Genomic DNA, 13,405 nt, shown 5'->3' with positions numbered 1-13,405 from the left:
AAATACCAACTGAGTATTTTATAGAACTAAAACAAATAATCCCAATATTTATATGGAACTACAAAAACCCCAAATAACCACAGCAATCTTGAAGATAGGCAAAGTTTGAGGTGTCACACTACCTGATATCAAATTATACTACAAGGCTACAGTAAGCAAAACAGCATGGAACTGGAATAAAAAGACATATAGATCAATGAACCAGAATAGAGAGCCCAGAAATACACCCACACCATTATGGTCAATTAATCTAAGACAGAGAAGGCAAGAACATTCAATGGGCTAAAGACAGTCTATTCAAAAATGGTGCTGGGAAAACTGGACAGATATATGCAAGAAAATGAAACTAGACCACCTTCTTATACCATATACGAAAGTAAATTCAAAATGGATTAAAGGCTTAAATGTAAGATTCGAAACCATAAAACTCCTAGAAGAAAACACAGGCAGTAAAATCTCAAGACATTTCTTTTAGCAGTGTTTTTTCTGATATAATCTCCTTAGGCAAGGGAAACAAAAGAAAAAATAAAGAGGACTACATCAAACAAAACAGTTTTTGCACAGCAAAGGAAACCATCAACAAAACAAAAAGACAACCTATTGAATGGGAGAACATATTCACCCATGATACATAAAGAACTCACACAACTCAACACCAAAAGAACCAATCCAATTAAAAAATGGGCAGAAGACCTGAATAGACACTTCTCCAAAGAGGACATGCAGATGGCCAACAGACATATGAAAAGATGCTCAACATCACTAATCAGAGAAACGCAAATTAAAATCAAAATGACATATCCCCTCACATCTGTCACAATGGCTCTCATCAATAAATTAACAAACAAGTGTTGGTGAGGCTATGTGGAGAAAAGGGAACCCTTGTGCACTGTTGGTGGGAATGCAGATTGGTGCAACCACTGTGAAATATAGTCTGGAGGGTCCTCAAAAAATTAAAAAATGGAACTGCCTATGACCCAGCAATTTCACTTCTGGGTATATAAACAAAGAAATCCAAAACATTAATTCAAAACAATATATGCAGCCCTTGTTCAGTGCAGCATTATTTACAATAGCCAACATATGGAAACAACCCAAGTGTCCATCAGTAGATGAGTGGATAAAAAAGTAGCGGTACATATATACAATAGAATATTACTCAGCCATAAAAAAGAATGAAATCTTACCTTTTGCTGACAGCACTGGTAGACCTAGACGGTACTATGCTAAGTGAAATTAATCAGTCAGAGAAAGACAAATACCATATGATTTCACTTACATGTGGAATCTAAAGAACCAAATAAACCAAGATACAATATTGATAGAGACTATTCATAGAGAACAGACTGATGGCTGTCAGAGGAGGGGATTTGGGGGACTGGGTGAAAAAGGTGAAGGAACTGATAAGTACAGATTGGTAGTTACAAAATAGTCACAGGGATGTCAAGTACAGCATAAGGAATATAGTTAATAAAGTTGATAATATTGTAATAACTAACTATGGTGCCTGATGGGCACTGTATTGGGAATATTGGGAGAAAAACTTTGTCATGTATATGACTGTCTCCCCACTATACAGTACACCTGAAACTAATACAAAATAATGTTGAATGTAAACTAATTCAAAAATGAAGTTAAAAAAAAAGAAATTATCCTTTACAGAAGCAAAAACAGTGGGATATCAACAATTTATTGTGGGTTATTATGGTTCAACCCAAAATAAATTATCAGTAATCTTTTAAGCATCACTAAAAAAAAAAAGTTTTGGGTTTTTTAATGCTAATCTAAAAAATAAACTTATTTCACATTTTACTATTAATGTATTATATGTGGTACAGCTTCACAGTTACAAAATAGTCATGGGGATGTAATGTATAGCATAGGGAATATATCAATAATACTGTAATAACTACGTATCGTGCCAGGTGGGTACTGGTGGGGAAACACTTTGTAAAGTAAATGACTGTCATACCATTATGATGTGTACCTGAAACTAAAACAAAATAATACTGAATGTAAATCATAATTGAAAAAAAAGTAAAAAAATTATTTTTAAAAAAAAAAAAAGACTGCTTGACAAGCACAGCTCTCCCTGACCAAGTCAACAAAACATTCAGTACTTTGTTTTTGTTGCAGACATTCAGTGGTGGCTCATCCTTTGACACTGAGAATCTTGTTTCCTTGGATCCAGTTCAGAGGATTTGCTTGAATGTTACCCTGGGTATAAAAAACTCTGAACTCTGCCATGTAAAAGCAAGTCAAGAAGTAGGCTGGAAGACACTGCTATCTGGCAATAGTTCGCTCTAATTTTTAAAATCTTGAATTATTTAGCTAGATTTAATTGAATTTTGATAGAAACAAATTTGAATAATGATTTACTGGCCTCTATGTGCCTGTTACCATTCTTGGCATTAGACAAAATTCCTTGTCCGTGCTAAGCTTACATACACTAACAGGGGGAGAAACAACACATTAAAAATGTAGTATGTCAAGCCCTAGCCGAGTAGCTAAGTTGGTCAGAGCGTAGTTCCAATATGCCAAGGCTCCAGGTTTAATCCTCAGTCAGGGCATGTAAAAGAATCAACCAATGAAGGCACAAATAAGTGGAACAACAAAATCGATGTTTTTTCCTTCTCTCTCTCTTCCCCTCTAGAAGAATCAATATATTTAAAAAATTAATTTAATCAATTTAATTTTAAAAGATGATGTATTATGTAAGGAGAACACACTAGGGTAAGGGAGGATGGGAATGGAAGATTGCTGTTTTAAACAGTGGTTAAGGAAGGCTTCACTGATAAAGTCATATTTGGGCGAAAGAGGTAAGAGAGTGAGTCAGGCAGATATCTGAGGGAAGAGCATTAGGAAAAAAATGACAAGCAGAAAGGCCCAAAAGCAAGAGCATGTTTGGAGTGTTCTAGAAACATAAGGAGGCCACAATCACAGAGTGAGGGAGAGAGAAGTATGAGATTGAAGAAGAGAGATGGGAGAGGGAGGTGACACAAAGTTTATATATAAAGCCTTACAGGGTAAGGATGTTAACATTTATTCTGAGATGGGAAACCTTTAGAAGACTTTGAGCAAAGACATGACATGATCTAATTCACATTTTAAAAGATAACTGTGGCTTCTGAGGTGAGAATACACTGGGATAGGAATGACAAAGGCAAAGATGATGATGACAAAAAAACCCTGCTTTTTAAAAAATCAGTTCAAGGCCCATCAACAACACCATCAAGAGTCACTGTCCATCATATTAGTCTCACTTTGCAAGCCAATCCACAGGCTAAAAATAAGTCTATGAAGTCATCATATATAAAAACTGCCCATACAACATAGGTATGGTCCAATTATATTCATAAACTCACATTTAAAATAAGAAATATGGAAAGAATCAGGCACCTAGCAGTGGGAATAGAAGCTGAAAGGTCATGAAACATCAAGAGGCTAGAGGGACTCTGATGAGCTACAGGTGAGAGAAAGTTATTAGTAAGATGTCACACAGTTGAGAAAAGATAGACAAAATAGGTTATGAGGAAAGCCAATAGGAGCAGAAAGAGTGAGAAGCCAAAAGAGAAGGAAAGATGGAAAGAGGAGCTGGGTTTACATTAAAATGGGGGAGCATTATAAAGATCCAAGAAATCTGGCTTACCAGCGTCTCCGGAGAGCTGCTATAGTAACAGTTACCACTCTACCCATCTCTCTTGTATGAACTAGCTTGAGTGAGTCGCTAATTCTTACAAGTTAAAAGACCTAACTATAAAAAGTATTCTATTATAGGGAAGTAATCAAACTCAAAGAAGTATCCTATTGCGGGGAGGCTTGACAAAAAGACACAGAGCTAATGTTTCTTTTGTCAAGAAGAATGCAATAGACATTGAATATACTTTATTGCTTGGTAAATTTTTACTGACAAATGCATTCACTAAAGTGTGGATCTTTCTCATGTTTTCTTCTTTTCCCCCCTTGTAAGAAATTTGACATTAATATGCTGACATTAATATGTCACATCACATTTTTAACAGTACTTATAAAAATTCTAACAGAAAAAATTTTACCCATCAATAAATATATTATCAGTCCTGATAATAAATGAATACCTGGAAGAACTTTTAATTCAGCTTCATCACTATACTTTGGTGGCCCACCACTTTCAATTAAGCAGCGATAAAGTCCCCCATCTCTTTCAGTCGCATTGCTGATAACCAGTGTTCCACTTGGAAGTTTGATGACTCTACCATCCAGAAGAAGAGGGTGCCTGTTCTGTTCCCATCTCACAAATGGGACCAAATCTGCATTAACTTCACAATTCAGAATTGCACTGTTCCCAGCATAAACTGAAGAAGGTTCTGGTTGGCTGGCAAATCTTGGAAGACCTGGACAATAAAGAAACAGAAGAAATAAAATGCAGTCATGGGGACCAGAAGCAAGTCAGCCCATGTGGCCACATGTATGGTGGAACCAGGTTCAAGGAGGAGGTTCACGAGTCAGGAAATTGGCTACATACAGGATTACAAATCAAACAAGTTACTGGACTCAGATTCCTCATAGTCAGAGAAGCATGGTACAAATATGGAAAAGCAGAAGGGCTGAATAAATCCCATGGTACTGGACTAGAATAGAGGCATCAGTGGAAACTTACGGTTTTATGTAATTCTAGATACAAATATAGAATGATGTATGTATGGAGGTAAATGTGTATGTATGAAATATATGTACATTTCATATATAGTCATCTGTCCAGAGAGTCCAGAATCAATGTCACTCCAGTGGCAATGAGTATATATTGTGATTCAATCTGGATTTCTAAATACCATTCTCCATTACAAGGAACCAATGCCCCTTGGAGGGAGAAATAGCTGATTCTAGGACTGGTAGAGGGAAAAGTACAAGATGAGCCTAGAATGTCTTGTGACTGGAAAAAGGGCAAGTACCCAAAGAACAATATGGATGAATCAGAAGGACACAAAAGTCAGATTGAAGGGAGTTTCTTCCGGCTAAATCTGGGACAATGAATCATAAATAGATGCTAAAATTAGTAGGTAAAAGTTGGATGAGGAATAGGATATTTATAGGGTATCAAATTATCTCTCCCCCAAATTAATAAAAGTACAAAATACTTATTAACTTTACAGGGAGAAACATAGCATAGACCACCTTAACTTATGATAAAGATTAACATCATCAGTAATGGAACAAAACAGAACATGCTTCCTGATATGATGCACTAAGAAGAACAGAGCATCACTACACTATTCCTCCCAAAAATGCAAAACCTGAATCTATTCGTAGGAGAGAATCAGAAAACCCAAAATAAGACAAGGAAAAAGAAGAATGGTTCGAGATTAAAGGAGTCTAAAGAGGTAAAACATGTCATCTGGGACCAGAAAGGAAAGGGGGGTGAGGGAGTTAAATTTCTACTTTTGTTTTTTTTTCCTATTAAGACCAATTGAGACAACCAGTGAAATCCGAATGGTATCTATGGATTAAATAACAGTATTGTATCAAGGTTAATTTCCTGAAATTGATAACTGGTTACTTAGGAGAATTCCTTTTTTTAGAAAATATACATGAAAGTATTTAGGTAGGGGTAACATCTGCAGTTTACTCTTAATCAGAAAAACATTCAGAAAAGTGAATTTAGGTATGTGCCACTGGGGGTGGTATGGTACGGCAGATGTGGTAAAACCTTAACAATCGGGTAATCTGAGTGAAGACTAAAATGGGATTTCTTGGTTTCATTCTTGCAATGATTCTGTAAATTTGAAATTACTTTGAAATCAAATATTAACCAAAAAATGCAATCACAAATACTCTATACAGGCCACAGAATGCAGTGGTTGAGAACATGAGTTCTGGAGTCACAAAATCTGCATATGAATGCCAACTGCACCACTTCATTTGTGACTGTGTGATGTTGGCAAGTTATTTAACCTCCTAGCCTCAGTTTCATTAGTAAAATCAGAACAGTAACAGGCTACATAAAGTTGTTACAAAGGTTAAACACTTAACTAATTAAATACTTAAGTAATTCATATACAGAATACTACCTGGCACATAAGTACTCAACAAATATAGATACTACTGCTAACAATAATATCTAAAAAGTGACTCTGACATGCTCAGAATACAAAAAAATGTTTAAGACTAACAAACAGTCCAGCCGGGCATGGCTGAGTGGTTGAGCATCAACCTGGGATCCAGGAGATTGTGGTTTGATTCTCGGTCAGGGCACATGCCCAGGTTGTGGGCTCAATCCCCAGTTGGGGATGTGCAGGAGGCAGTCGATCAATGATGACTCCCTCGTCGTTGATGTTTCTATCTCTCTCCCTCTCCCGTTCTCTCTCTGAAATCAATAAAGATATATATTAAAAATAAGTAAGTCTAATGAGAAACAACTACAGGTCTTCTAGTTTTATGATGGTTAATTAGGCCATATGTAAATGACACACACATACAGGTTGTCCAGCTCTGCTACAAATTTTTATTTTTTGTTTCAAGAGTATTTTGAAGAAAAGAAATAAAGATAAAATTAACAATATCCAGCCCAGTCAGGCATGGCTCAGCGGTTGAGCATTGACCTAGGATCCAAGAGATCACGGTTTGATTCCTGGTCAGGGTACATGCCGGGGTTGCAAACTCGATCACTGGTTGGGGGTGTGCAGGAGGCAGCCAATCAATGACAACTCTCTCCTCATTGATGTTTCTCTCTCTCTCTGAAATCAATAGATATATATATTTTAAAAATTAACAATATCCACTTTTCAGAAACCAGAAAATTAGGAGGAAATAAAAATAAACACAGAAACTAACAAAGGAAAAAACAAAAGGAATCTGGAATAAAACCAAGAGTCAGTTCTATTTTTCCTAAAGTCAAAATATTCTTCCTCCTTAGGTCTCATGAAAATGAGTAATTTTTTAAAAATATAAACCCACAACTACATATGGGGAGTCAAAAATTTCAAAAAATTTCTGAACAGAGAAAGCAGATGGAGGAACCAGTAACTGACGCTGATGCCGAAAATGCTGCAGCTTCCTGTGCTCACAAGCAGGAGGCCAGTTTGTCCTGCTGCCTCAGAAAAATTGCAGGAGAAAAGAGAGAGAGTGGGAATGGAGCTGCCAAGGAGGAATTAACAATGTCTGTATTTAGAACACACAATTCCCCACCTTTGAGCTCAAAACGCTCATAGTCAGGGTACTGCCCAGGCAGTAAAACAAAATTTTCCGCTGTGGAGAAATGACATAGCCCAGAGAAAAAGACCGCTCATATTTAATTCTATGAGCTATCTACTTAGTATTCTTTCAAAAATTCCCCTTCTCGCTGACTGGCCAGAATCCGTTTCTATTGCTTGCAACCAAAACCTCTAACCAATAACCTCTTACAACAGCAATTTGGCAATATCTTTTTTTTTAAAGTTTTACCTGTGATGCAATTTATATATCATAAAGTTTACCATTTAAAGTACACAATTCAATGGTTTTAGCGTATTCACAGAATTCTGCAACCATCACTATAATTTTAGAACACTTTCATCATTCCTCAAAAACATCTTGTACTCACTTGCAGTCATTCCCCACACCCACCCTCTCTCCACCCCCATATCCTCATCCTCAGCCCAAAAACCATCACTTTACCTTTTGGTTCTCTATATATTTACCTATTCTGGATTTCATATGTATTAAGTCATACTCTATGTGGTCTTTTGTAACTGGCTTCTTTAAGTTATTAGCATAATGTTTTTAATATATCCACATTGCAGTATATATCAGAACTTCATTTCTCTTTATTGCCAAATCATATTCCACATATGAATATACCACATTTTGGTTATCCATTCTTCACTTGATAGACATGTACATTGTTTCCACCTTCTTGCTAATATGAGCAATGCTGCTATAAACATTCAGGTACAAATTGTTGTGTGAACATTTCTTTTCTCTTGGGTATCAGATACCTAGAAATGCAATTTCTCAGTCATATGGTTGGTTAACATTTTGAGGAACTGTCAAACAATCCAGTGCTATCTTTCTTAAAAATCACACACACACGCACACACAAAGTATACCCTGTAATCCAGCAATTAGTAAAATTACTATGTCTAGTAATCTATTCTATAGAAATAAAGATTTTCAAATGGTTGTTCCTTACAGTATTGCCTATAACATCAAACAATGAGACAAGGAAGAAGAAGACTGGTTTGAAATTGAAATAGTCTAAAGAGACAATTACTAAGTAAAACACGTAATACTGGACCGGAAAGGAAGGGAGGGATGAGTTTCTGCCTTTTTTTTTTTCCTGTTAAGATCAATTGAGATAACCAGTGATAGCCATATAACTGTTCATAAAGAAGATCTTTACATAATTCACAGTGTATCTATAAAAGAATACGATGTTACTACTAAAAAGAACTTCTATTCATCTCTTAGCTTAGATATTATTTCCTCCTGATACTCAGGCTAAGAGCAGGTTAAATAACTCTCCTACAGAATCCCGTCTGCAGCCAAAACTTTTATCATCTTGTATTAAAATTGCCTGTTTACTTAAATATTAGGTGAAAAAATGTTTCCTGAAAGATACGAAAGTTAAGAGGAAGAATGGACAAACCTAGCAGAGAAGAGAGGAAAAGGTGAAGGAGAGGATTTTAATAGGCAGTGGGGAAGCCATGAGCAAAAGCCAGAGGCAGAGAAGGAAAGGGAACTGAAAACATTTGGTACTGCCAGAGCTTAAAATGTGGTGGTGCTGCTGGGGGCAGGATGAAGTGGTAAGAAATGGAACTGGAGAAGTGGAAGCCGGCTCATGAAAGGACTCAAGAGGTCTAGACATTGACCTCATGTTGTTACTGGAGAGTCACTAACATGTGAGAAACAGTGCTCTGAGCACAGTGTGGAGATGGATTGGAGGAAAAGAAGGATGAGGGGGCAAACAGGTACAAGGCTGTGCTGAGGGATGAGGAAGAGACTTAGAAAGGAGAACGTGAATCATGTACAGAGATATTAGGAAGCAGAATTCACTGGATTTGGTGACTGGGTGTGAGGCGCAGTTGAGAGGAAGCAGTCACGATTAAAGCTCAGCTTAAGAACAAAAATGATAAACAGGAGGTGACCTAAGTGACCTAAGGGGCAGTCATGATGCTAACTTATTTATCAACATGTTAGAGAAAGCCTGGCAAATAGATTTTAAAAATAAGCAAAAAAGGCCCTCACTGGTTTGGCTCAGTAGTTAGAGCACTGGCCCAAGGACTGAAGGGTCCCTGGTTCAATTCCGGCCAAGGGCACGTACCTCAGGGCACATGCAGGAGGCAACCAATCAATGTGTCTCTCTCACACTGACGTTTCTCTCTCTCTTCCACGCTCTCTGAAAAAAACAATGGGAAAAATATCCTTGGGTGAGGATTAAAAATAAATAAATATAAGAAAAAAAGAGAAAAGGCAGATTGTCAAAAGGACTGACTTTTTTCTTTTATTTTTCCATACTTAATCCATAATTATGGAGTAACTACAGTAGCCTTATATTGCACTCAATAAAACTTGAGCATCTGGCTCCAAAAAGGAGAGCCAACATACACTGAATGAATGAGCAAATACACCCTGGAGTGAGCATAAGACAGAGAGCTATGACTTGCAGTGGGAATGAGATGAGAAACTACAGTCTTGGTCATATTCTTTTTTCAAGTGTCTTTCCAAGTGTGTCTAAATAGAAGACTTAATGATAATACAACTTTTGAACAATGTGAAACAACCAAAACGAACTACTTCATTTGGTACTCAAGTGAAGAAACCCTGATCTGAGGAATGCCAGTTTCTCCTACAAGACAGGAATGACTTAAGTAAGGAACCACATCTTACTCTTCGAGATCCTTAATTTTTTTTAAACTTTCCATTATTCTTCAAAAAAGGATGCTTTACAAGAAAGTGAATGTTTCTCTCCTTAAAACTTTCTGCTCTTCACCTTAATACATATAGACTACAGATTTTAAAGTAATTTTTCCAATTAAATGTCATTTCCTTGGTTAAGGTACAAAGGAACCAAGATTCTGGCTATACTTCGAGTTTTACAAAGCCATCCTAAATGGTTATGCTGAGCAGGATAAAAAGTTAGCAACTAAAGTGACTAGATTTTCCCATACAATTTCCACTGTGATTTCTAAGTTAAAAAGAAAAAAAGAACTGGTTCAATACTTCTAATAGCAACCTTAAGCCATCTAAATCATCAGAAAGTGGGAGTGCTAGAGTTTATTTCCTACAGCACTGAGCAAGTCCTACACTGTACGCAATCAATACTTGTTAAATGAGTGTATCTGCTATTACCAGTTAAATAAAAAGTCTAGATGATACTGCTTTTATCAAGATTTACCCGTTATAAAACTTTGAAAATACAAATGAATTACTTAACAAAACTTACCTGCTACTGTGAGCTTGGCTGTTCTGCTGACAATAGTTCCAAGACTCTCAACAGTGGCCACACATTGATAATAACCTTCATCAGGTTTATTGTGTTTGGAATGTACCACATTGCTGATAAATAAAGACCCATCTGAGAGAAGCTGGCGTCGATCATCTGATACTAAATTTAAAAATGTTCCATCTTTTTTCCATTCAATTTTTGGAGAAGGCTCAGAATATGCTGAACAGTTCAATACAACAGAAGAGCCTCTAATTGATAGTGTATCCATTGGCTCCACCAGAAAATAAAATGGAGTGAATGTTCGAATGCTGGATCCTACAAAAATAATAAAGAAAAAGGAAAAGTTACCCAAAACTTTCTTCTACTACTTCAGTAAGAAAATATAATGTGTCCAAAAATTAATTACAGTTATGTTTTTTGGGTATGATACTTAAATACAGTCATTTCACTATGAATATCTAATAAATAAAATTTATTCTTTACCAGGAAATCAAAATTTGACCCATTCAGAAAAACAATCCAAGATAGTGGTGGAGGAGGTGGACATTACACTCAATCTCTTTCCATGTCCAAACTGAAATTACAACTAAACTTTAGAACAATCAACCGGAATAACCATCTGAAGACTAGCTGAACAAAAGTCTTATAACCAAGGATTTACAGAAGAGGCCACGTTGAGACTGGTAGGAAGGACAGAGATGTGAAAAGGGCTGGCCATCTCAGCTGCAAAGGTGTCCCACGAGGCGTGTGTGGTCTCAACCCCATGCCGGGCTCTCCAGCTCAGAGCACCAGAACTATGAAGAGGAGCCTACATAGTATCTGGCTATAAAAATCAACAGGGATTCTGTCCACCAAGGAGAGACAGGAGTCTGCTAGAAACCCAGGCACCCTCTTAAAGAACCAGGGGCACAAAATCTTGTTTGCCACCACTCACCCTGGGCTCCAGCAAAGGGAGGGCAAATCGGAGCACACTAGAGTCCTGCAAGGAGAGACTGGGTTGTGTGGCTCCAGGGAGAGAGCTAAAGGGACAGCTACCAGGGTCCCTGTGCTGAGTCCTGCCCCACATCACCCACAGATGACACCTTTCCTGAGTCTAGCACTCCCCACCATACTACATCAGCCTGAAGAAATGCACTAGTCCCACCTTTTCGACTCCTAGTCATCCTGCACTGCCAGGCCCACATCCTGCAGAAAAGTCAGTTGGATGTGGCCTGTGGTGAAGACTTTCTTGAAAGATTCTCGAGGAAGTCCAGACAGACTGGATGAGAGACTGAGTTGTGTGAGGAAGTCCAGGCAGACTGGAGGACTGAGTTGTGTGTCTCTAAAGTGAGGCCATTTTTCCCTTGCACATCTAACAGACGCCATGGTTCCTATGCAAAGCCCTTCCTGCACACAGATAAATCTTGCTATGTTTGGCCTGATGAACTCTGCTGCTCTCATCCTAATGACTCCCTGAGACCCTGCCCATCACAAATGTCGGTGGGCACCCAACAGGTGGCAGCTGGCCTTGGTGTATCCTGAGACTTTTGCTGAGTGGCCTCAGACCCAGCACTAGCATGGAGGTTGAATCTTTATCAATCTGGTGAACATCACTCGCTCCTACCTGGTGACACAATGAGAAACTACCTCATGCAACTCATATGCAACCACAGGCTCTTTCAGTGACTCAGCCTAACACGCAGCCAGCAGGTGGAGGCAGATCTGAGGGTGCCTTGGGTCTTTTGGTGACCAGCCCTTGGGCTCTGAACTGATGGAAGAAAACTTTGGTGTGCAGCTTGGCCCCTCCCACGCATACTGAGGCCCAGCAGAGGCAGCCACAAACTGTAGATCACTTTATAGCTCCAAACAGGAGGCCCAGGGTTGGTCACAGACAGTGCTTGACACTGAACTGGCCCAGAGTCCCTCCCAAGAGGCCCCAGAACCAACACACCCACTGCCGGGCTTTAGACCACATCAGAGCATGGCCCAATTACATCCACAAGAGGCACAGGCAAAGATCTCAGCACATACCAGGCACTTCTGGGGCCAAATCCACTTGTGGGATCAGCCCCTGCTCAGAAGCTGATCAGGGTCAATTCCCATAGTCAAACAGCCAGCCTCAAGGAACACAGTCAAACAGCCAACAATCCCACTGACAGATGGACCAACAGAAATCAAGACTAAACTACAACAGGAGATTTCACATAACCCACACAAGGAATATTCCTGGGGCACCTTGCTTGACTGCACCACTAAGCCCCACAGGACACCTGCTACATAAGGCCACCACACCAACACTAGGAGGCATAGCAGATCTACCTAATGTAAAAAAACAAATATAGAGAAATAGCTAAAACGGGGAGACAAAAAAAACACACCACATTCCAAATGAAAACAAAAACAAGAGAAATCCCCAGAAAAATAACTAAATGAAACAGGCAAGCAATCTACCAGATACAGAGTTCAAAACAATGGTTATAAGGATGCTCTAGGAACTCAGGCAAAGAATACATGAACTCAGTGGGAACTTAAACAAAGAGATAGTAAAAATAAAAAAGGAATAGGGACCATAAAAAAGAACAAGTCCTAAAAAAAGAATATAATATCTGAAATGAAGAATACATGAGAAAAAAAATCAACAGCGGGTTAGATGGCACAGAGTATCAAATCAGAGATCTGGAAGACAAAGTAGCAGAAAACAACAAGGCAGAACAGCAAAAAGAAGAAAAAAGTTAAATAATTTAAATAAGGAAAGTCTAAGAGTACCAGAAGAAGAGCGAGCGAGCAAGGGATTGAGAACCTATTTGAAGAAATAATGACTGAAAACTTCCCTAACCTGGTAAAGTAAAAAGACAAGTACAGGAAACACAGAGAGTCACAAACAAGATAAACCCAAAGAGGGCCACACCAAGACACATCAAAATTAAAATGGCAAAGATTAGCCCTGGCCAGTTTGCCTCAGTGGTTGGAGAGTCGGCCTGTGGACCAGGGAGGTCTCTGGTTTAATTCCCGGTCAGGCGGTTG

At 38.4% G+C, this 13,405-nt stretch overlaps 1 protein-coding gene across 5 annotated transcripts in view; it reads right to left on the bottom strand.

The window, feature by feature from the left end:
- The window catches only part of NEO1 (neogenin 1), a 273,254-nt gene that overhangs the window by 155,172 nt on the left and 104,677 nt on the right, over positions 1–13,405 (bottom strand). For all 5 annotated transcript variants that reach the window (XM_081130188.1, XM_081130191.1, XM_081130187.1 and 2 more), the window contains exons 2-3: positions 10,400–10,717; positions 4,098–4,373 (exon numbers count right to left, since the gene is read on the bottom strand). In XM_081130188.1, coding sequence (XP_080986314.1) covers positions 4,098–4,373; positions 10,400–10,717 — 594 coding nt within the window. The remainder of the gene's footprint in view (positions 1–4,097; positions 4,374–10,399; positions 10,718–13,405) is intronic.

This window comes from Miniopterus schreibersii, assembly GCF_964146895.1.
Source record: "Miniopterus schreibersii genome assembly, chromosome: 1".
NCBI classification, from domain to species: Eukaryota; Metazoa; Chordata; class Mammalia; order Chiroptera; family Miniopteridae; genus Miniopterus; species Miniopterus schreibersii.
Note: the sequence above shows the minus strand (reverse complement) of the source record. Positions and strands in the feature narration are given on the sequence as shown.